Source organism: Anguilla anguilla, chromosome 10 (assembly GCF_013347855.1).
Source record: "Anguilla anguilla isolate fAngAng1 chromosome 10, fAngAng1.pri, whole genome shotgun sequence".
Taxonomy (NCBI): Eukaryota; Metazoa; Chordata; class Actinopteri; order Anguilliformes; family Anguillidae; genus Anguilla; species Anguilla anguilla.
Window position 1 is genome coordinate 39,821,283 of NC_049210.1, and position 24,587 is coordinate 39,845,869.

Genomic DNA, 24,587 nt, shown 5'->3' on the forward strand with positions numbered 1-24,587 from the left:
ATTACTGAAGAGCACCGTCTGTTTTATCTGAGCGTGATGATTCACGAAGTCAGACCCCCCAGGTCTAATGGCACCCACAGGTCTAATGGCAAAGTGCTTTTAATGCAAAGAGACAGGCATGCTCCTCTGGCTCAGTGCTTCAGATATCCCTGGAGAGCACAGAAGCGCTTCCCTTAATGTAAAACCTTCATATAAATCACACATAAAATATGCCACAGGTCGCTCCTGGGTTCATACACTAAACTCAGGAATACACAAGAGTGTAATACACTCTATATACTGTATTGAGTGATATATACAGTACAGTGATGTAAAAATAGTATACCCCCTTTCAATTCTATGGTTTTACACACTAGGACAAAACTAACCCTCATGTAATCGTCACCATGTCTTAACAGTACATAAATCTAACCTCACGTCAGTAATAATACAGCAGATTTAACTTCGTCATTATTTATTAAATGAGAAAAAAGCCGAAGTGCCTTCTATGAAAAGTGAATGCTCCCTATGTCTCAGTAGCGAGTAGAACTCCCCCCTTATAGCAACAGTAACATAAAGTAATTGTTTTCTGGATGGGTTTATTGGTCTCTTGCATCACAGCTGAGGAATTCTGGGCCACTCCTTCTCACAAAACGGCTTCAGCTCATTGAGGTTTGAGGGTGTTCATTTATGCACAGCTCTCTTAAGGTCTTGTGTGATTTGTTTGGCTTTGTGGGCACAACACTAGGCGGTCATGACCATTGGTTTCGGAAAACTTGAGCACGGGGGTTTACTGCCACGATACAAAAGAGATTTTAGGAAATGTAAATTTGGGATTTATATGAAGATGGAGGAGGAAATGCTGTATTGCTATTTGTCACTACCACTGTACTGTATGTTGGCTATAACACAGAGTATTTACAGGATTACATGGATGCCAGGGAAGATTACATGGTCTTGGTTTGAAACACTCTCAAATGCTTATGTATTTTAACACACCATATTTTAGAGGTCTTGGTACGGAATATAGCCTTACTGACAGACTACAAGTAATCCTATAATATGCATGTAGGATAAAAAATACAGACGATGCTTTTATAGTATCATGTTTGCATAACATATTTATTCTTTCAGTTTGAAAGTGTTTCTTTCTTCCCGTGCTCTACGAAACAGCTTTTTTTATATCAGTTAAACATTTAACAATGAGATTAACACATTTTTTGAGCTCTGTTTAAATTTTACATTTCACAGGCCCGCGAAAGCAATGCATAACCCCTGATCTAATTCTTCCACATTCCTAAATTAGTTTTCTTCCTGTGAACAAATATGTCATACAATACATCGTGCTCATACAAATGCTACTTTGCCATTGGCTACAAAATGCATGCCTCAACAATACAACAATTCAACGCAAGGCCCATGAAGTACTTCTACCTGAGGGCCAGAATCTTTTGAAAAATCATTGTAGTGAGCTCTAAATGTGGTTTCGCTTGCACACTCTAAATGCAGGAAACTCAAGAATTTTTTAAAATTCACTAATGCTTCAGAGAGGGAGTTCAGACCAACACACAGGCACACATACACACAAACACACACACAAGAATGCATACACACACACACACGCAGGCACACACACACACCTACTGTCCTCATTGGTTGGGGGGGTGGGGGGGTGAGGGAGGGGAGCTGTGTGGGCGAATCGCTGTGCTCACTATAATTTGTCATCTTATATTTGTGTGAATGATAATAGATGGATACTGACATTGATGTTAATTGTTTTTTCCCCTTAGCTCTGCAGAGGTAGGGATAGATAACTAATTGTGCTTTTCTTCAGGGGCTTACAGCTGTTTGAGATTTCTCCGGAACCTGACCTGACTCTCTCTAAAATACTTACCCAAATGAATAATGTATCACTTTGGGTTCGTCTCTGTTAATCTCATTTTCTTATTTTCCCTCTACTGCGTGGTTTGTCCAAATGACTGTTTTCCACACATTTGGTAATTTAGAGTGGTAATTACAGACTGAATAAGAGTTCATCTCTATTGCTTTTAATTGCATCAGGAGAGTCTCCTTTCCTGTTGCTATGGAGTTAGGCATGTACTCTGTCGGAGGACTACCAGTATATAACATAGTGTTGTTGTCTCGTTGATAGAAACAGTCCATGAATGGAACAATTAGCAGATCTGGTCAGATAGATCAAAGGAAGTATTAGCCCAAATGCAGTTTGGTTCTTTATGTTCCTTCTAACTTTGGCTGGAGGTACCCCAGGATTTCATCAATGTTTTGTCATGGGAGGCACCCTGAAATTTCTTCCAGATTTTCTCATTGGACGTACCCCAGGATTTGATCGATATTTTGTCCTCAACATTGACTTGCAGTTCAAATAATGTTTTTTCTTTTTTTTTCTCTCGCAACAAAAATGTCAAGCTTAAGTGAAAAGCTATGGACAAAGGTTGATTGAATCCAGGATGTGGTGCTCGGGATGCAGAAACCATAACGTTTGATCTCTGAATTCTCTGCGCAGAGGTGCTCGGGGGTGTGCTTGTGTCATCGCTGCTGGGGAAACCCTTCCTGTCACACCGCATTAATTCCCAGGCTCACAGTGCCCACACCTTCTCCTCCTGGCTGCCAGCAGTCTTTATATCTGATGTTCGTACGCTGACAGAAAATCCATTCGGTCGGGGAAAAATGCACTGTGATATTTTTCGAAGCGTGCGGCTCGGCGGGGTATCCACGGCAACGATGGGGTCGACGCCAGGGAAATGTGACCAGCATGCTTCCTGGCGATTTTACAGGCCCAGAAAGCCAGCCCACTCATTAAGGCCATAAGCAAGTGGCGAGTCATATGCTATCTTCTAGCTAACTACGTAGCATTCTAAGCAGCATTTACTGAAAAGCAGCTGAGCCACTATTTTGACGATATTGTGTTTTATTACTGTTACAATCAAGCGACCTGTTACGAGACATAGTGAATCATATTCTGTGACTGAACGCATATAGACCAAATGTAATAAAACTTTGTTACTCAGGCCCCAATCGGCCCAGAGATGAGCAAACCTTCTCTCATTGGCTTTCTGAGGCTGAGGTAACCCTAATGAAAATGTATGGGCGAGCAGCAGAGGCTTTAACCAACATGCAAATCCACTTTTCCAATTTTATTTTTATTTTTTTACAATTTCAGTCACCGAGCTTTAAGGAATGCACCAAAGATGCAGGCTGGCAGGTGCTCAGATAGAAATTGAGGACTATCTATGATATAAAACCTCTTACAGCCGCATAATTTACTACCCGCCTGTCTCTGAAAATCCCTTCTGCAGCCTCATAAATACTCTGAGAGTCAATACAGAGCTTTGAGCTTTTTTGACAGCACCAGCTTAGGATTTTGGCTTTTTCCCTTAAGGTATAAAGGAGCATCATTCAGCATCACTTGATTATAAACCTTATTTATTCATAGATTTTACAGGCTATAGCTGTAAGGCCAAAGATCCTAAATGACAACCATTTATTTTACAAAAGATGGTTTCTGCCATAACTTCAAAATGAAGATTTGGTTCAAATTCAGCTTAGCTCAAATTTAGCTTAGCTCATCATTGATTTAAAGGTCCTGTACCTTGGAAATCAGTGTTACCGAGTTTAGGCATTGATTGTGCAGTGTGGCATGATAAAATATGAACTCTCCTTCTACTTCGCATTTTTTTGTTGTTGTATAAGAAAAAAAAAATCACCAGGTCAAATGGCCCATTCAGAATTAACCCCTCTTTCTGCTTCACAACGGGGCAGCTGTGAAAACAGGTGTCATTCAACTAACCAATCAATGCAGAGCATATGGAAAAACATACAATGCCCACCCAAAATGACCTGTTCATCTTGAAACGTAAGAAACTCACTGTATTTAATAAGAAATGTATTGCAATATTTTGTCCCTTAAAAACCTCACCAACATGTACGGTAGACCTTGTGGAACAAAAAAAGAAAAAAAATAGTATAAATAGATGACCTTTAACACATAATTTGAAAATTGAATGTTTCAGCTAGTTATTCCTAAAATACTTTGTTTATCTTCTCAGGGATGCGTGATTCCACTCCCTTTCTTATTACATCTCTAGGCTACTCATCTTCAATTGATTTTCAATTGTGGAAAAGGCAGTTAAGACTAAAGCCATTTCTCTTTGTGTCGTACAGATTGATTTGAACGTGTGGCTTCAGAGATACAAAAGTTAGCGAAAATGTCACCGTTCAATGCAATTTGGGCACAGTTTTAGTGGCAAACACGTGGGAATGATAAAGTCCTGAAAAACGAAGACTGAAGAGAGTAAGCAGAGGCTATTAGTTTTAGTTTCCCTGTGCTTTAAAGATAACTCCTAGACATAAATCCTACACAAATTAGACAGTGATAATCTGGCTTTTTAATTTCATGTGAATTTTAAATTGTCAGAGGAAAACACTGAAGTATTTTTTTTTCTTGAAGTAAAAAGAGGGGTCGTATCAACAACCCATCATCAGCATAATTGTGTTCATTTTTTCTGTCCAAGTGAATTGTGCATGCATGTTTTTCTTGGGGCAGTTGAATGATGGGCAGTCTTTGTTTTTTAAATGAAAGGGTAGATAATTGAGATCAAATTAGTCCAGTGCCCCATTTTCCATTAGTCTTGGTGCCTGATCTGTACCATATGAATCCATGTTGTTCCCTAAGTTGTGTGACTTTGACCAGTCTGAATTCCTATTGAACCATCATTGCTGAGGGTAGCATAGAGGACATCATGAAACCAGCTAAAGAAAGGTGACTCACCATGATTGATTTGATTAAGGCTTGTCACTGGTCTCAACGTCATGAATATCTAAAATAAGTCAGTCATTGCTTTAGTCACTAATGGCTCCAGGGTAACTCGTGTTGACACATCTCAATCCAGTGACAGAAGAATGGAGAAAGTCCCTTATTCTACACGGCAGGTCACCCGTTTGTCATTTTTTTAAAAGAAAATTCTGTTTCTGTGGGAAAATTTAGTACACGTGATGTCAAATACATCAAAGAGAGTATTTTCAACATTTGAGAGTACTACTCATTGCAATTTTGGATATATGCATGCTGACATGTTCCAATGTTGTAAGAACACTCTGTTCAATGTATCTGTGCTTTTCTTCAGCTTTTAAAATGCACACTTTGACTACTAAAACATTTTCTGCTTTAAACTACTACCATGGGGAAGTTAAAAAAAATCAAACAAACTGTATGTTTAAGTTTTAGATCACTCGTGCAGTTTTTGGAGGAAATCTGTTTGCTTTCTCAACATACAATGTGAGTCAACAGTGTATTCAAAGTAATGAACTTCAAAGAGCAGTGTGGGCTTTTATGGAAGTCTGAGAAATCTTAAACTGTGTTTCAGCCTAAGAGGAAATGACATGAAATGTGTTCTAATTTTCCTGCGGCTGACATCTCATTTTTGCAAGTCACTATCCAGGGGAGAAAAAAATTTGGGTGTGCGTGACTAGGGAGCACAAAAAGGGCTAATACCATATCCGGGAGACAGCGGTGACCAATGGATACAAGCACTGAGCCAAATGTGCAAGCAATACATACAATAGAACTAAAGACTACGTTCTTCAGATTTTCATCATTAAATTACCAGAAGTCAAGATATTATTGCCGTTGTTCTTCTGAAGTAGTTCCACCATTTTATATTTACTGTTGCCTAAATTGCCTGAAAAACATCTTTTGTTGATGAGAATTTTAATCGTAAATTTAGCTGAACATATCAACACTGGGATTCCTACTGAAGATAATTATTTCTATCATAAGTTTGGAAAGTCCTGTCCATTGAACATAATGATAAATGATTACCTCAAGGGCTTTTTTATAGGTTTGCCGATGGATATTATGAGATCTAACAGTGAGCCACCATGGGATATTACTTAATACGTGCATGAAAGATCATAAAAAGATGAAAGTTTGAAAGTCAAAATCAACGCAAAAATAAAAAAGGTAACATGCATGTTTAATTAGGCTAGCAAAGTAAGGCAACTAAACTGATTGCAATACAGTTGTGCCTTTATATGTATGCATGATGTGAATGCGTGCTGCTTCTTGGCTGATTGATTGTCCCCTAAAAATGCATGAATCCTTGAATATTACTATTTTGCACCGAATAATCAAAATGAGCATCTGTGTCCAGAGCATTGTCACTGAAAATTCCTCGCCTTGATAGGTGTAATTATGTTCTGTGGTTTTAATTATCTCCATACACCTGGGCTTCTCAGCAGTAGCTCAATCTCAATTAATTTATTCCTCTCTTTGCAGAACACAGTTACCACCTTTTGCAAATCAGTACACCAAAAGAAAAAAATATGTGAAGTGTTTGTATTTTTTGAAGTCTTAAGTGCAATAGTTCTGCTTATCAGGAGTTATCTTTTTTATATTGTCTGAACAGTACTCTCAAAAATAATAAAACATTTTTACACAAACACACACACTCCCATGCACATTCAAACCATGCTTCATGGAAAAGGTTTGGTACATACTGTACTCTCTGAATCATAACAACTCTATAATATGTAATCAACATGAACAAAGTTCAAAGCATCAAGCATTCACATATACAAATTATGTAGCTCACTGGAGGGCAATTTTCAGCAAATATGTATGTCACATTTATTGGTATCATAGCTACATCGTATTCTTCAACACAGGAAAGAAAATAACAATGTTTCTAGGCAACTGTTTGCAGGGCAGTAACCTCCTTTTAGAAAAACAACTAAATGTAAAAACTGTTTGTTGGAATGCTGCATGGCATCGATTCCACACAATAGCATAAAGCCCTGCAGAGAACAATAAAAGGGCAGCTTTCAGGCATTAGTCTGACGTTAAAAGGAGCATAACTGGAGAAGATTCGCAGTGAAAGTGACACAAGCGCAGATATGATGGATCGCTCGCACCTGGAAGGCTTGTCCAATAATCCGCACCTTTTTTGTAGAAACGGAAAATAACGGACTGTTATGAAAGAACAATTAATGGAAAGCATCGGTCAAAATCACCGTTGTCTTATTAGAGTCATGAACTGGGTGGACATGTATTGTGAGTGATAACAGCACAAGTTGACATTTTCAGTCGACGTGGTTCTCATCAGAGTAACGTAATTGAAAATTGATTGCCGTGCACCATTTGGAGAGAGAGCATTGTAGCTCTGAAGCATTAGAACAAGGAACACCAAGTATTGGGGCTCTCGTAACCTCTCGATGACACGGCCATTAATTTCCATCAACTGCAATATGTACTTTAAAAATCTCTTACAATGTGATACTTATCACCCGCAGAAAGTTTTGAAAGGTTTGACAAATAGCACCACAGCATCAGCGCAACAAAAATAAACATGCTCTTTCGGAGGTCAAAGTCAGTAAGGGAATAAAATTTACAGTTTTATACATTCTTACTGAGATAGTTATACTTTTTAAAAATCTCTGCAGTGCATTTGAAACGTGTACAATAATTTCTGGAACATAAATTGATCATGCATTTACATACACACACACACACACACACACACACACACACACACACAATGCACATATACACACATTCAAACATGCTCATACACCCACACACACGCAAAACAACTCAACATTTTGCATTAGAATTTCTTATTTCTTTTTGGCTGAGCTCAGAATCACCGCAGTAAATGTAGTAAATCTACTCCAGAACAAATACAACAGGGAACAAAGTTTAATGGATTGTGATTATTGTCCCAGAACAGATTGAACCTCTTATAGCCTCTCAGCGGAGTGTGTGAGCTGAATGTAAACGAAGGAAGCGAGATGAATTTCAGGGTGCACCACCAGGCTGAGGAGGGCTGTGGACCTCATTTACAGCCAGGAAGAGTCCAGGGGTACAAAAGAGAATAAAAAAACAATCAACCCCCACATCAGCAGAACAGCCATTTATTCAGAGAATGGAACAAACGTATTGTTTAATTTGAGACCTCATGTACTGTCATCAAAGGAATCTTTCTAGCCTTATCTATAACGTTCAGTGCTATGTCACACTTCAGGTGACACGTGTTCTGACAGACTGTAGCTTCTGTTCATTGCACTCCTGTGCGAATGGATGTTTTTTTTCTCCTTTTCATTCAGCCAGCAAAGAAAAGGGCTTAGATGAAAATTTACATAAGATGTAATTTGTGCTTTTAAAGACATATATATTTTTCTTCTGTTAGATTTTCAAAGACGTGTGAAGAATGTTAGGTTTCTGTCAAACCAGCAAAGCCAATGTTTCCTCACAAATCCAGACCTGTTCTTCTGTTTTAATATAATTTACTCATTCCTATACATAAGTCATTCCTTGTCAATGTGGCCTATTTGTTTGTACACCACAAAAATCTTTTTTACTTTGGCACACAGTAAATACACTCTAAAGGAGGTAGATAAGCATATTGATGAATTTACAACAGGCTATACATTTAACTGACAATGAAGTATTGATTGATTTGATTAGCTGTCAATTAAGATTACACAGCTGTTATTATTCTCATTCATTCAATTTTCAGACATACCCGCATCCAGGGTGAGACACAGGGCATCTATTCATGCAACAAATTAATACAGAATGGAATGTACAAGTAATATACAGCTTAATATATTTTGACTTCAAACTACAACTACAACCTGCAAAACTCCAAAACTACAAAAAGTGCACAATCAGCAAAGTGCTGATTGTGCAGTACGGCCCAATCAAAGATGAATCTTGTCATGCTGCCGTAAGCAAACAAGATGGCAGTAGACATAAGAGCCAGGGAATGCTCATGAATTGCAGTGAAACTGCATAAATTAATACATCTATATGACAAACTGAGACTAACAGGGAGAGGACCAACAGAGATCCCAAAGGAAAATAGCAAATAGAACATTTATACTGAGTATGTAAACACCTTCAAACTCCCCATAAATACAACACCATGCACACTCTGTAATCCCTCTTGACCACGCAAACACACACAAATTAGACAGACCACAGCCTCTTTCTCACATATAACTATATACAAATACATATTTATATATACACCACATAGCCACCACCAAAACAATACAGTACATATACATTTTTATCTAAATGCCATCTACCCTCCACCAGGGACTTCTTTTCAGAAAGAGCCCTGGTAGGCTGGCCTCGAAAGGCCATGGGATGCATCTTCACCGCAGATCCAAGTAGAGGCGGGTTTTCAGAAGCTTACAGAAGGTGATGACTCTGCAGTAACTGCACCGTTCTGTGATTGGTGGATATCTTTCCATCAGCGATAACTCTAAATATGGCTGGAATTATTCTGAGATAGTTTCCGCCCCCGCTGCTTCTGATTGGCCTGTGTTGTGGTGGGGGGGGGGGGGGGGGGGGGGAAGCCACAGACAATTACTTAATGGAGTAGAACTCACTCCGGGAAGTGGGTTTGGCTTTGCCAGGACAGCTCTCCTCTGACTCAGCAGCGCAAACATCATTTCTGTGAAAGGACGTTAACTCAATGCAGAGCATGCACACACACATGCACACACACATGCACACACACACACACACACACAATTCTTTTTACCAGCAAACACTTCAGGGTTAGCTGACATAATTGTTCTTTGTGGTCTTTCATAATTCACTGTTTACAGGTCAGTGGATCTGTGTCAGCTGCTGCACATAAAGAGCACCTGGGAATGACCATTTCCATTGCTTGTGGTTTGTATCAGATCGACTGAGCACCACAAACTAGAGAGGGTCTGTCTATGTCTGTCATGTTGCCTGCAGACATAGTCTTTCTATTGAGTTTTGATAGTGACTGCCTTACTAAAATATATATTACTTCTGTCACTTTATTGATGTAGACTATTCTAAAGCCATTGTAGTGAAATATGATGTTTTCAGCAATTACTTTAGAAAGAGCCATCAGTATCCATCATGGCTTTTGTTGATGGATGTAAGTCATTATTTATTGCATGGTGATGTCTACTGGCCAACTTACTAGTGTTACTTGTTTACAGAAATATATCCACTTGTGTCTATTGTAAAAGTTCATATTGTTACACACATCTACGACTCCAATTTATAATACTAATGGTACAGCTTTGCTTATTATAGCCCTGCACCACTCTATGCCACAAATTCCACTGTAAAAACTCACACAGATACAGACATGATCTCACTGTATTATTTCCCTTTTTATTTATTTATTTATTTATTTAATTATTTATTCATTCATTCATTAATTCATTCATTTAACAAGGACAGTGCACATTGATCAACAGCTCAGTTTTCACATCCCTGTAAACCTGTCACCGTTAGTTATAGAGCTAATTTTATTCTGTAGTCCCCTGAGCACGTTAGAACTGATATAAAAACAATGCAACATCAGAACAATACAATACATCATTATATATCATCATTAAAAGGGTCTGTACAACAGCTATATATAAACAGGGAAGATACATTAAAATGTCGCCACAGATGAGCTACTACTTAAACTCTCATATTAGATCACTTTCATTTTGTGTTCAACATTTCCATTGTCAGCAGTAATTATAACTGTAATGCAGAGCCCTGTCCAAAATAGCATTAGCGTTATCTTCAAATTGCTGCTTTTCAGAAAATAAAATGCAAATTTGAGAGAAAGCATTTCGTATGAGAAGTACTGTATGATAGTATGATTAGGCTATGTCTGAATGCCTTTCATTCACTTGTGCTAACTTAAGAAAAAAAATCGCCCTTGTATAATGCTTTATCAAAGAAATTTCGTTTTTGATCTTATTAGAAATTTTGTTAACAGTCAGGGAACAGGTTCTTTGTGTTGCTGTTGCTGACACGGACATCCTAAGGTCACATGTAAAGTATACAATTAGCCATACGGCCAACGTCTGACCATATGTTACTGTCTGAATGTGCCCCTGCTGGTAACGGCTTATGTAACTTGTGAGTAATCCACAAGCCCTTTCTTATCTGCTAATAAATAAACAGATGCTTCTTATTTGCCTGGTTCATAACAACCACGATGGCAACGGGCAGGCCTGCCGAATGGTGGTATTCACCAATGCAATACAGATATTTAAAACGTATAAGTGTAAGTAGATAACTGTTTTATGTGTAATCTGTTGCCGTTTTGCGTTCATTAATTTACTTTTTGTGTATTGTTTTTGGTGTAAGGTAACGTTAGCTCTTATAGGGATGTCAGTTTTTGTGGGTTAGCTAGTGAAAATGCTAAATTATTGATATAGACTAGATTACACGTGACACGTTTTGATTTTTTTTTTTCAAACTATAGTTAGCTAAAATGTTGCTATGCTGGTAAAAATTATTTTTATCTTTCATTTCTAAGTTAGACCTAGTGTTAGGTGTTTGCAGTTTGTTGGGCTCAATTAAGGTTAGAATTAGAGGAAAGCACGCAGTAACGTAGGCTATATTTGATGTGCCCCCGCCAGCTCTCTCCAGTCAAACAAAATGGAATTGTCCACCGACAGGATCAATTACATTTATAAAGCGATGGTTGTAGGATTCTAGCCAGCTATGTTTACTGCGACGCACGCCTTCAGTTAACTTGGACTATGCCGCTGTGGCCAGCTTATATAGAAGACGCTCTCTCGGATGCATTTGCAGTCTGAATAACAAAAAAGTCAAGAGGACAAGCGATTTCAATGAGCTCCAGTTAACAAAACAAAGATCCGTCCTTGTCATTGCTATAGTCTATTGGTTTTGTATCTGCAAGTTGCGTTCGCAGATTTTGGAAATAGCACGGCGTCGTTTATGGTTTGGCTGCATGTCACCATGGTGACTTAATGGCCAATCAGAATACAAAAACATGAACAAGTCTGCAAATTGTGACCAATCATATCTGACTTTGTTGGAAATTCGTCGGTTTGAACCGCTGTTGAAACTGGTGCAAGTTTTTGCTGCCTGGCTTTCTGAAAAGCGTGGTGTACTGAGCTGGAATTCTATTTCTAAGGTAACCCAAAAGTTTTATTCGAAATAAATGGAAAGGGAGATCCTGAAATGGTTTCAGGCTTGGTTTAACTTCCCGCCGTGTCTTGACTATCTAGGTAGTGCTGCCTATTTGTATATTTCAAATTCATAGCAGTGTACTTTATTTTATAGTTAACTCGCTAACGTGAGCTAACTTAAATATAAAGTACAACAAATCAGAACATCAAAATTTAATATGCTAGGCTTGCTAACATTATTCAGCATTCTTGGTGTACTTTGATAGCGAGCACGCTAACGTTAAACAAAACAATCTATAGGGCCTGTCTGATAACTGTCTGGCCAAGCCAATGTTTGTGCAACAACTGCAAATTTGTAGCAATGTTGTCCTTTCAAAAAGTGGCAAGAATCGGGTAATTACTAGCTCGCAAAGTTAGACTACAAGCAGCAGTATGTTGTCTAACGTTCGCGGCTAACATAGTTGCTTCCTGCTTTGTGATTCAGCAGCTAACGTAGCAAACACACTTCATGCTGAAGGCAGTTTTGTCTCAGGAAGTAATTTTTTCTTTTATATTGCTTAGATGTCTTCAGATGAAGGTGAGGTTAGCAGCCCTGTTCTACCAAAAGATTCTGATCGTGGCAGTTCCGTGTCTTCTGAGTTACAGGTATGATATTGGTAGTGTAAATGTCAGCGTGCAATAAGGAAGTAGAACTCTCATCAGAACTGTTTACACATGTATGCTTGTGTATGTGGCATACGTCTATAAATACAGAAAATGGTTTCAGGCGCTGGAAGACTGCATGTTTAGTCGTTTTGATTCAAGTAAGACTTTAAGCACACTAGTAATTGCACTACATTGTTTTAAGAAGTTTTATGTGTTTAAAGACACCAAGACGGTGTTCAACTTGATCTGGTCTTATTATGCCAAGGCTGGCTGTAGCCAGTAACCCTACAAGGGTTGGCATATTCAATGACTTTCATTATTTGCTTAATGGTGAGATTTAATCGATTAACCCATTCATTTAAACATCTGTCTCTAGAACTCAGATAATAGACTGTAAAAGCATGCATCAATAGGCCAGACCACAGCAAAAACAATAAAATTCAATAAGCTCATAAGCTGTTGCCTGTGATAGGCTGTTGCATACAATGCATTTAGTATTGTCTCAAAGTCAATAAAAGTACAACTGACATTTCTGATTAATTTATTAAAAATGTGAAACGGTGCCTCCGAAAAATAAAATGGCCTACAATACCTTTATTTGTAGGCAAAGCTTATTATTTTTCCTTTACACTGCACCGCTGATTCATTGCAAAATAAATAAGCCAATAATGTGCTACTACTTTCCACAAATGGGGGGAATTAAAAAATCTGTGGTGCCATTTTTGATAGCTGAGATGTTGGTATTGTTTGACTCCATGTGAGATTTGCAGTAAGAGCAAACTGGACTGTGCTGAAGATTCTGGTGCTCCAGGCCAAAATGGCCGGGGCTTGACTCTGTCTTTTCTCCTTCCTGTTCTGTGCGTGGCGGGATGACAGGATGAATATGAGGAGCTGCTCCGCTACGCCGTCGTCACCCCCAGATTTGACGCTGCTGCGTTTCGGCAGTCGCAGCTCTCCATGCAGCAGTCCGCGGACGGGCGGGTTTCTGAGGCGGTGGGGGACGCCCTCTCTGAGCGTTCACACGAGCTGAGGGACGCCCTCTCAGTGCATTCACACGGTAAGCTGGGGTACGCTCTCAGTGCATTCACACGGTAAGCTGGGGTACGCTCTCAGCGCATTCACACCTAAGCTCGGGGATACCCTCTCAGAGCGTTAAAACAGTGAGCTGCTGAACTCTGACACACCATCGCTAATCTTACACCAGAAAGACTACTCAATGCACTGAGGCCTACAAGCTGTGGTTTTCTGTATTTGACCTGAGCATGATGATTTGCATGCAACATGTGATTTCGTGCAGAGGACAAATTTGCCATAAAGTAACTGTGAACCTTAGCATTGCCCACTTGATTTGTGGAACAGTGCCAAGTTTGTGCCAGTACATGCATTGTTTTTTAAAACCGTATACAAATTATGTAATTTCCCTGTTGGCCAGTGTGAGCTTATCTTCATATTGCTAATGGAGCATGTAGATATGTATGTGTTCCACTTGCATGGTGGCCTCCTTAAGTGCAGCGTTTGAGGAAAAAGAGCATGAATTTGTGCTATAGTGCCGTTTCCATGGGTTCAGGTGGCTGCAGGAGTAACTGGAGAGGCACACCACACAATTTCAGATTATGGAGGAAGAAACGAGACCAGCACACATCACTGATGAATGCAAAAGCTGAGATTTATCTTTTTGCACTTTGGTCTACTAACCAAAGTCTGCTGTTAAACTCAGACATATTTTTCTGTTTTTTCATATGTAATTTTTGATGATTTTAGAACATTGCTCTATTTTGGATTTAAAAATTTTAAAGTAAAAGTACGCAAAATTATCCGCAGGTAAATGATTACGATAGACCTTAATGTGTTAAGCTAAAAAATGATATGCAGGTGTTTTCAGTTCTGCTGCATTCCAAGTTGGTAGTGCTGCTGATTGATTTTCAGTGTCACAGGCGATCAATTCAATTAATCGGTAAGATCAAAGGTAGCCAAGCAAATTGGACTCAAGTGAACAAACTGGTGCCCTGAAACCAGAATGCCATTTTTAAATAAAATCGTTGAGGCTTTTCCTTTTCTCTCTCAGGCACTGATCTGTAATGGTCTCTACGCAGCAGTGCAGCTGTGGTTTGGAGTTGAGCGCGAGTACTTAGGATGGTCTGCTGTGAAGTGCTGTTAGCGGGAGGTCGCTGGAAACGATCCGCTGAAGCACGGCCAAAAGACGTGTCCTTGAGGAGCTCCCCTCATCCATTGCGCAATTTCATTAAGATATTGACCTGAAGCCATTACTAGATGAGATACCCGAGCGCTATCGTTTTTAGCATTCTACACATCTCTCTCACCGTCTCTCTCTCTCCCTCCCCCTCTGTTTCTCTTTTTCTCTCTTCCTCCCTCCCTCTACCTCTCTCTCCCTCCCTCCCTTCCCCCTCTCTCTATCTCTCTCCCTCTCTCTCTCTCTCCCCCCTGTCTCTCCCCCCCCAGGCTCCGTGTCTGAAACTGAAGACAGGAAGAGTTCTGACCAGGAGCCGGAGTTGAACAGAGCCTCTCCGATGAAGTCGGACCCCGGGGCAAGTGGAGGTGAAAAAGAGCTTGTGTTTTACCAAGCGGGAGTTTAATTACACTAATGTGTTACTCCATGACAGGCTTAAATGCATGCGTTTATTACCAGACGCATTAGAGCACTGAAGAGTTTGGTTCCTAGTCCTTTTAAGTGAAAATGGACATACTGTATCACATATTGTATTTCACAAACATATATCACTCATTGTATTCATTCATACAAGACCACCAAGTGCAAATGTGCCAACCTGTTAAATTTTTGTTCCATAAAATTACGTGATAATTCTATAGAACAATAATTATTTTGTAACCTATTCGATGTCGGTTTTAAACATAAAGTACGGTAAAACTTGGTATCTCTGGAAATTTCCAACCACATGATTTTAGCCTGTTGAGCAGACACGATGAAATAATTCAATTCAATGAGCTCCACTGTGGTTTGGATATTATGAGAGACTTAAAAGGGAAGATTTTATATGGGGAAAGCCAAGCTTTTACTGCAGGGGTAATATTAATGTGAATAGGCGATTAGCTTTGGGGTATGAGTGAAATGGGAAAACGAGGGTAGTACTGAATTAAGAAGCCTGGAAGATGTGTGGGCTCACCCCGTGTTTGTGGCTGCAGTCGATGATGTATCCGAGAAGTCCCCCGTGGAGTCTGAGGCCGAGTCGGAGAGGGGGTTTGCTCGGTCGGGCAGGAGCAGCAGTCCAGAACTCCTGGTTTCCATGGTGACCAAGATGTTTGTCACTGAGGAGAACTTGGGCAGGATGGAGAACATTCTGGACACCTGGAGCAATAACCTGAAGGCAAGTTATCCTCTCTTCAAGCAGTTTACAGTTTCATGTATTTTTTTTATTTTATTTGCTGCCAATTTGTATTATATAGAGCTACATAAACTAAGCCAGGTAAAGTATCTTGGGACTTCTTTCCTGTTGATTACAAATTTATTCCCATAACCCACTATGCCCTGTACAAGAATTGCTTTTATCCTGCAGACACAGAGCACTCTGTGTGCTCAGTGTTCCTAAGCCACACTGCAGGACAGGAAGTGTGTTCTGTGACACAGGAAGTGTGTGTCTAAAAGCACCACAGTCAGACAGGAAGTGTTTTTCTGTTTCCAGGTGAACGTGATGGACGAGTTGCGGAAATGGAAGGTGACCTTTGTGGAGCAGCACAGGCTGGAGTTGAGGAAGGAGAAGGAGAAGCATGCGGCCCACGTGGCCGGCCTGACTGCGGAGATGGACGGCCTGAAGGAGCTGCTGAACACCTACGAGACCTCCAATCAGAGGAAAGACCAGGTACCCACACCCCTTTACACCTCCAATCAGAGGAAAGACCAGGTACACACACCCCTTTACACCTCCAATCAGAGGAAAGACCAGATACACACAGCTCTTTACACCTCCAGTCAGAGGAAAGACCAGGTACCCTCAGCCCTTTACACCTCCAATCAGAGGAAAGACCAGGTATCCACAGGTCTTTACCTCCAGCTAGTGTGCTAACCCTGTACCAGCTTAGGATGGAATGGAGTTATTGGTCCAATTCAAGGTTGAAAGGGAAAGCTAAGTTGAACAATGGCAATTGACACTTCAGTCTGTGAAAACATTCACACCAAAAAAACATGGAAAAAACTCTGGTTTGATTTGCAGTGTACGGGTAAATTTTGAACCGAAACATAAAATTGTGACTGTGTTCGTAATGCCAAGTCATCAAATAGTTTTTTTCTCTCTCTCTTGCTGTCCTGCAGGTGATCAGTACTCTGATGCAGAGGGTGGAGAGGGAGAGAGAAAGGGTGGAGATGATGAGGACCTTCACTCGGTGGAGGCTGCAGCAAAGCAACGCCCGGGATGAGGTGATGGGGGTGGGAGGAGGAGGGGCTAGGCTGCTGGGGTGGGGGTGGGAGGGGTGGGGGCTAGACTGTGGGGAAAAAAGGGGCTAGGTTGCAGGGGTGGAATGGGGGGGGGCTAGGCTTTAGGGGCAGGAGGGGCTAGGCTGCGGGGGCAGGAGGGGGAGGGGCTAGGCTGCAGGAGCAGAACGGGGAGAGGCTAGGCTATAGGGGTGGGGGGGGGAGGGGCTAGGCCGCAGGGTCCTGGCACATGAACACATTGGATGCAATATGTTTGCAATATGTTATGTTCACAATGCTGAAGACCGACAGCTCTCTAGAAGGTTCTAGAATTTTGTAATATTCAGTGGTAGAGAGGTTTTCAGCTGATTTTGTATATTTTCTTTCTCAAACGCGATGTGGTTTTCTCTCGGCTTAGGCTCACGGGTGGAGGCTGGCGGAGCAGCACCACCGCCTGCAGCTGAAGAGGAAGGTGTGGGCGGGCTGGCACTCGCTCATCCAGTCCAGGTGGAGGGAGCGGGTGGAGAGGGCGTGCCAGGCGCGGGCGGAGGAGGTCTGCGTGCGGCTGTCGGCGGACTACGACGCCAAGCTGGCGGAGGTGAGGGGAGGGGGCGGGGCGGCGCGCCGCTGTGCACATATGTCCACTGGTGCCTGCGGAGTTAGCGCTATTCATTACAGCGCGATGGAGCTGGCACCGCTCACTGAACAGATTAGTGTTTCTGCTCCGTCCATTTTCATGGAAATCCCGCTTGTTCAGTACGTGTAAGACATGAAGACTGCACAATGAATGCCTCATATAATACTGCATATAAGATGGGGGGGAAAAAACACAACATGATTACAAATATTGCCTGTTAAAATACCATAATCAAAAAGGCCACCATTGGCTGATAGTAAAAAAAAAAAAAACCTAAAATACCTTAAAACAGGGGTACCCAAACCGGAGATAAACCGGAGATCTGCTGTCCTGTAGGTTTTCACTCCAATTATAATGAAGCACGGCCCGTTCTACAGTTAGAGATCTCGTTGGACTGTTTATTTAACAGAGTGAGGTTTGCCAAATTAGGGTTGAAATGAAAATCTACGGGATGGTAGATCTCCAGGAACAGGGTTGGGCAGCATTCAAATTTCCCTAGAATAAAATGCTTCAGTGAAAATAGTGATTTAAATTTTTGATTTTTTTTTGCAAACAAAAAACACGGAGTTCTTTTTGTTCCACCTCTGCCCGTATTATGCTGCCGATGTGGTCTTTTCTTCCTGAGCACAGATAGACTCTGAAACTCTAAAAACACAGTTTTTCAGGTTGAGGGTTGTCTGTAGGGTGCTTTGAGCGTGTGTGGACTATTGTGCACATCCGAGAGGGAGGAGAAACGATAGATCTGTCAGAGTGCTGATAGAACGTAGCCGAGACGCCGCATTGCTACAGTACGAGCATGCTAGCCGAGCTGAGGGGGGTTCTCTGTACGTTAAGAGAGGGGGGGGGTCTCTAAGTTATAGGGGTAAAAGGCGGCTCTGTGCTGTTTTATTATGTGAACTCATGTGGAAAGGTTAATAATGTCTGTGGATAAGAGCACGCTGAAGCAGTGGTAGTGAGTGAGTATGATTGATGAAGAGTGCTGCATAAGCACAGAGCTGGAGAACCAGCTCAGCAGTGTAGCCTACTGGCAGAGAAACAGCCCGCAGTCATCACACAGGATATATATCCGCCACAGTATCTGCCCCTGCTGCTGCCGCATTTATCACCCGGGTATCTGCCCCAATATCTGCCCCTGCTGCAGTATTTACCCGACAGTCATCACCCGGGTATCTGCCCCAATATCTGCCCCTGCTGCAGTATTTACCCAACAGTCATCATCCAGGATATTATGGCAGCTGAAACACTGTGTATGTAAAAATAATCACCAGCCATGCCTTAAGCTGCAACGATTCGGTAATTAATGATGCGCAAAGCAGACCATCATAGAGCCTTAAAGACACCCGCTATGGAAACAGGATGTGTTCATTTAATTATCTCTGTAGTTTATTAGCTTGCACAAGCCGTGCTGCTGTGAAGTATGATAAGAAAGCACTAGCAGAGCTGTAAATGTGACCTGACCCCGCTGTAATTCCCTGCCCCAGGCGAGGGAGGCGCTAGAGAGGGCCCGGGTGGAGATCCGGAGGCTGCAGCAAGAGCGGGAGCGCTACGAGGAGTCCATGCGCAAGGCCTTCATGCGCGGGGTGTGCGCCCTCAACATCGAGGCCATGAGCATGTTCCACGCGCCGGACGACAGGCAGGAGAGAGGTGAGCCCCGCCCGCGGGCGTCGCCAGCCCCCGCACACACGCGTCCAGGCATCGCCAGCCCCCGCACGCACGCGTACAGGCATCGCCAGCCACCACACACATGCAGGCATCGCCAGCCACCACACACACGCAGGCATCGCCAGCCACCACACACACGCGGGCGTCGCCAGCCCCCGCACACACGCGTCCAGGCATCGCCAGCCCCCGCACGCACGCGTACAGGCATCGCCAGCCACCACACACATGCAGGCATCGCCAGCCACCACACACACGCAGGCATCGCCAGCCGCCGCACACACGCGTCCAGGCATCGCCAGCCGCCACACACATGCAGGCATCGCCAGCCGCCACACACATGCAGGCATCGCCAGCCACCACACACACACACAGGCATCGCCAGCCACCGCACGCACGCGTACGGGCATTGCCGGTCGAGCGCCGAGCGCATTCGACGCCGTTCATTCTCGCGGACATCAGCATCGCGGAGAGAAGCTGGAACAGCGTGCGCGTTGCATGCAAAACCTGTTCAGTCAGGTTTACTAACGATGCACACTGCCGTCCAGTGACTCATTAGGAAGCGTAATTAAAAAACGCTTCTCACAGGCGTTGCCAATCAAGCATCATGTGTGCTCCTCAGCGGTCAAACGCTACACGCTCATAAGATGTAATTTGTGTGTGAATATCCACTAATGCCTGGTTATGAGGCTTAACCGGTAATTAGATTGAATTGCCAGCAATTAGCATGTTTCTACCTCTTACCTTGCACTGTAATTCTGTCTTGATTGATTTTTTAAATCATCAGCATGTTACACAGTGGTGTTGAAAGCACGCAATTAACTAAGCTGATGGGCCTGTCGGGTACTTAAACCCCGCCTCCTCATTCGTGAGGTCAGCGCTTCGCAAAGAGAGTCCAGACAAGAGAGGAAATTTTCCCGTTTCTTTTGATAACGCGGAATATGTCACCAGATGGGAGGAGCCAGCCGCAAACCCTCCTGTCACTCCACTGACGGGGTTTACGGAGCGGCGTGAATCCGCTGGCGAAATGCTGACTCTGCGTCTGGTCCCCGCGAAGGCTGTAACGTTTTTAATGTCGCTGAAAAATGTCCATTATTCCGGATCGGAGGAAGGGCGTGCTTAACTAGCTGTAAAGGCACAGGCGGTATCTGCATAAAGGTGACTGCTGGTCTTTCTGTTAAAGCCAGTCCACCTAAATCACAAAAATAATTCACTACAGTTCAGTGCTGCGTATTTATATTCACAGTCATGTCCTGCTTGCTTTATTTCTTATAATTGCTTAAGCTTTTTTTGGAATATTTTCTGCCCAACCTGGGACCTGCACCCTTTTCAACCAGCGGGGGTCGCTCAAGAGCGATGAAACGCAGATCCCTGTCCTTTCCAACCCATCCCTCCCATACCCTGGGCCACACAGGCACCAATTCTGCTGCACCCTGTGGAGCTACCGGCCAGTCTGTGATGGCAGGGTCCTGATTCAGTCTGGTCCAGATTCGATCCCGGGCCGTGAGGCTCATCCATGCACCACAGCATGGCACCTTAACCGAATGAGCCACCCAGCAGTGAAGCATTTCTGTGCTTCATGCAGATGTATTCATGGACATCTGCGGATCAAATGATATGCCTGTTTATCTGGTTTTCTATTTTCACTTGTGCTATTCAAATGCTCAGCGTGTGCTGTTTGCTCCCTGAGATACAGAATATTTAATTTCCTGGTGCAAGTAGGAGGACATAAACGCACCGCACGGTCTTGTTTTGATGCTTCTGTGAGAATTTAAATATTAATAGGGAATGTCACTTCCTCAGTCATAAATAAGTGATGATATTTAAAACACTATTGGAGAGTCCTCAATTCGCTTATATCACGCCGGGCGCCATTTTGAAATATTCCTGTGCGAAAACGAGGCTATGGTGGGAAGTGTTCTAGGAGCGGTGCTTACATGAAGCAGAAAAGCGATCTGAGTCGGTGATGCTACTATGGCATATTGTTGTGTACCACGCTGTAAGTTGTATCAAAGACGAGAATGTGATCATGGCTTGTCTTTCCATCGATTTCCGAGTAACCCGGACACCCGTCGCCAGTGGATTGCCAAGATAAGGAGAGATGTTGGACCTTATTTTCAGGTAATGTAACGAGCTAGCTAAGCTAGCGTCTAAGTTAGCTAACTTATCGTTAGCTTACCCTGATAATAACCTCCAACAGTTCGTAAGATGAATTTACACGTCAACACTCACCTTAACACATCTCTCATCTCAGATCACAGACAACACAAGAGTGTGCTCCAAACACTTTTCCAAGGACTGCATATTAAGATCGCTTACCGGTTTGAACAAACTGAAAAACGGGAGTGTGCTGTCTTTGTTTACATGGTGTCAGCCCAAGACCAGAAGGACAATTCAACGCTTCCAGAGGTAACTGTCATCTGACATTAGCCAAACCATTTCCGTATCAGCATGAAAAAGATAATAAATGCATTTAGATCAAACCTACTAGACTATGCGTAAAAAACGAACTTTCGTAAAGCTCTCTCAATTTGTGTCGACAGTGCTGTTGAAAGGATACAGCAACTGGATAGAGGGGTACATTACTGATATCGAAGGTAAGTTAACGATTTTGCCATCTGTAGGCTGTGCCGGCGTGCTAGCTAATCAGCAAACGGTGTCATAAAATTTTTCCCGACCGTGAAAACTGCCTTGTTTACATTTTGAACATTTGTGTCTAGTGGGTAAATCTATCGCTGTTTTCGTCGCAGCACTGTCCACACAAATTGAGAGAGATTTACGAAAGTTCGTTTTTTACGCATAGTCTAGTAGGTTTGATCTAAATGCATTTATTATCTTTTTCATGCTGATACGGAAATGGTTTGGCTAATGTCAGATGACAGTTACCTCTGGAAGCGTTGAATTGTCCTTCTGGTCTTGGGCTGACACCATGTAAACAAAGACAGCACACTCCCGTTTTTCAGTTTGTTCAAACCGGTAAGCGATCTTAATATGCAGTCCTTGGAAAAGTGTTTGGAGCACACTCTTGTGTTGTCTGTGATCTGAGATGAGAGATGTGTTAAGGTGAGTGTTGACGTGTAAATTCATCTTACGAACTGTTGGAGGTTATTATCAGGGTAAGCTAACGATAAGTTAGCTAACTTAGACGCTAGCTTAGCTAGCTCGTTACATTACCTGAAAATAAGGTCCAACATCTCTCCTTATCTTGGCAATCCACTGGCGACGGGTGTCCGGGTTATTCGGAAATCGATGGAAAGACAAGCCTTGATCACATTCTCGTCTTTGATACGACTTACAGCGTGGTACACAACAATATGCCATAGTAGCATCACCGACTCAAATCGCTTTTCTGCTTCATGTAAGCACCGCTCCTAGAACACTTCCCACCATAGCCTCGTTTTCGCATAGGAAAATTTCAAAATGGCGGCCACGTGAAATAAGCCTATTGGAATCATTACACATTTCGTATCGTTCTCTGATTGGTTGCTGTAGCTTTGATTGACGGCTCATTCCTCGCCCCCTGCAGATGTCCCCACCCCGCGGGACGAGCCCGGCTCCAGCTCCTCGGTCCGCTTCCAGGCCCCGCCCACATCCTCTGTTCGGTTCAGCCCTGCCCCGTCTGAGTCTCCTCCCCCTCCCCCCCTCCAGAGCGACTCTGAGGACATGGTGAGTACACAGGGGGCTGGGGGGGGGGTCCATTTCCTCCTTCCCAATATCAACCCACTAAAAAAACATCCTTACTATCTCTGCCTGCCTTGTCCTTAGCTTACCTATTTTCAGTCAGCATTTTAACTCATATCTTTACTCTTAACACACCCAATCTCTGGAGCTGCTCCAAAGATTGAGTACAAGTACACAATCACAAATTGAGTTCATAATAATATTTGGTTCACCAAACAGCAGAAAATAAATCAGGGTTTTTTTTTTAGTCTAAACCCATTGTAATTCTTTATGAGTCTTACTGAGGCAGTGCTTCTGGTTTCAGTTTGTGTCCCAGTCTGGATCTGCCGCTGGTCCCTCCAGAACAGATGGGCTCCCCTCCACTACGGTGGTGGACAGCGTCCTGCCACCAGGGGGCACTGTAACCTCCCACAGACAGGTAACTGCTTCTTCCTGCTGTAGCTTTAAGTACCAGTACACATGATTGCTAACTTGTGCAAAAAATAAGAACTGCGATGGACACTTGAAAGTCATGTGTAACCAGTGCATAGTCTTTAGGTCACTGTATAATTACAGTCATGTTTGTCCAGTACAGAGTGGCAATGTATGTAATTGCAGTCTTGTTCACATTGACTTCCTGTTTCCGCTAGGTCGCCCCTCCCCTTCAGCCCAGCGCACACATGGTGACGTCCGGCCAGCAGAAAGCCGCCAAGACCATCACGGCTCGCGTCACCGGCCGCGCGGACCTGGGCAAGGCCGGCCGCGTGTCCACCCAGCTCGCCGTCATGGGCGTGGCCCCGCCCATGAGCTCCGTCATTGTGGAGCGACATCATCCTGTCACACAGGTACACCATGTGACACAGGTACACCTGCATCACCCCGTCACACAGGTACACCATGTGACACAGGTACACCTACATCACCCCGTCACACAGGTACACTATGTCACACTGGTACACCTACATCACCCTGGCACACAGGTACACTATTTGACACGCATACCATGTCACCCTGTAGCACAGATGCACCATATGACATCGACATTGCACAGGCACACCATGTAACACAGGTCTCTCTTGTACCTCTCACTTTTTCTCATTTGGTCATGGATCAGCTGACTGTAGGTCAGGCGACGGCGGCCCGCTTTCCCCGGCCCTCCCCGTCCGCGGGCCCCCCCAGCTCCCGAAGCTTCCCTCACAGAGCCAGAGGACCCTCGGCCTCGCAGATCAACTCCATCATCGTGGTGGAGTGAGGCCCCGCCCGGCCACACCGACGCCGGGGGCGTGAGCACCGCCGCACCGACTGACACCTCGTCATTATGAAGGATTTACGCAAACGGAATCGCTTTCCACCTCTGCTGGGGACTGCTGCTTCGAGGAATGGAGACTAGTTTCGAATAATTAATACAGTCTGTAAACTCGCCATTGCAATGGCTGAAATTTATGGATAACAGTACTGTTTGTGTTTAATCAATGTTGATCGTTTTGTATTGGTTTACAATTTTATAATGGCATTGCTTGAAGATTGTGTCCTTGAAACAATTTCACAATACTTTTTAGCTGCTTTTTTTAATGTACCATATGGTGTACATTTTACATATTTTTTTTAAATCGAGTCAAGCCACTCAAGCCATGTTTTTTAAATTATTATAAATAAAATTTAATTCATAAT

The 24,587-nt window shown here is 42.9% G+C and overlaps 1 protein-coding gene across 4 annotated transcripts; it reads left to right on the top strand.

Annotated features, from left to right (window-relative positions):
* The first annotated feature begins 11,037 nt into the window (after nucleotides 1–11,037).
* On the top strand, nucleotides 11,038–24,549 carry poc5 (POC5 centriolar protein homolog (Chlamydomonas)). Of its 4 annotated transcripts, XM_035435691.1 has the most exons (14): nucleotides 11,826–11,936; nucleotides 12,493–12,576; nucleotides 13,453–13,633; nucleotides 15,037–15,132; nucleotides 15,739–15,920; nucleotides 16,236–16,412; nucleotides 16,862–16,966; nucleotides 17,379–17,558; nucleotides 19,079–19,241; nucleotides 22,783–22,922; nucleotides 23,242–23,355; nucleotides 23,567–23,744; nucleotides 23,835–23,851; nucleotides 24,031–24,549. In XM_035435691.1, the coding sequence occupies exons 2-14, from the start codon at nucleotides 12,493–12,495 to the stop codon at nucleotides 24,166–24,168; spliced, it is 1,755 nt and encodes a 584-aa protein (XP_035291582.1). In that variant the 5' UTR covers nucleotides 11,826–11,936; the 3' UTR covers nucleotides 24,169–24,549. The 4 variants fall into 4 exon arrangements, with proteins under 4 accessions (XP_035291585.1, XP_035291582.1, XP_035291583.1 ...); XM_035435694.1 differs by lacking the exons at nucleotides 11,826–11,936; nucleotides 23,835–23,851 and adding an exon at nucleotides 11,038–11,057 and having other exon boundaries at nucleotides 23,567–23,761; nucleotides 24,031–24,548; XM_035435692.1 differs by lacking the exon at nucleotides 23,835–23,851 and having other exon boundaries at nucleotides 23,585–23,761.
* Nucleotides 24,550–24,587: the final 38 nt, after the last annotated feature.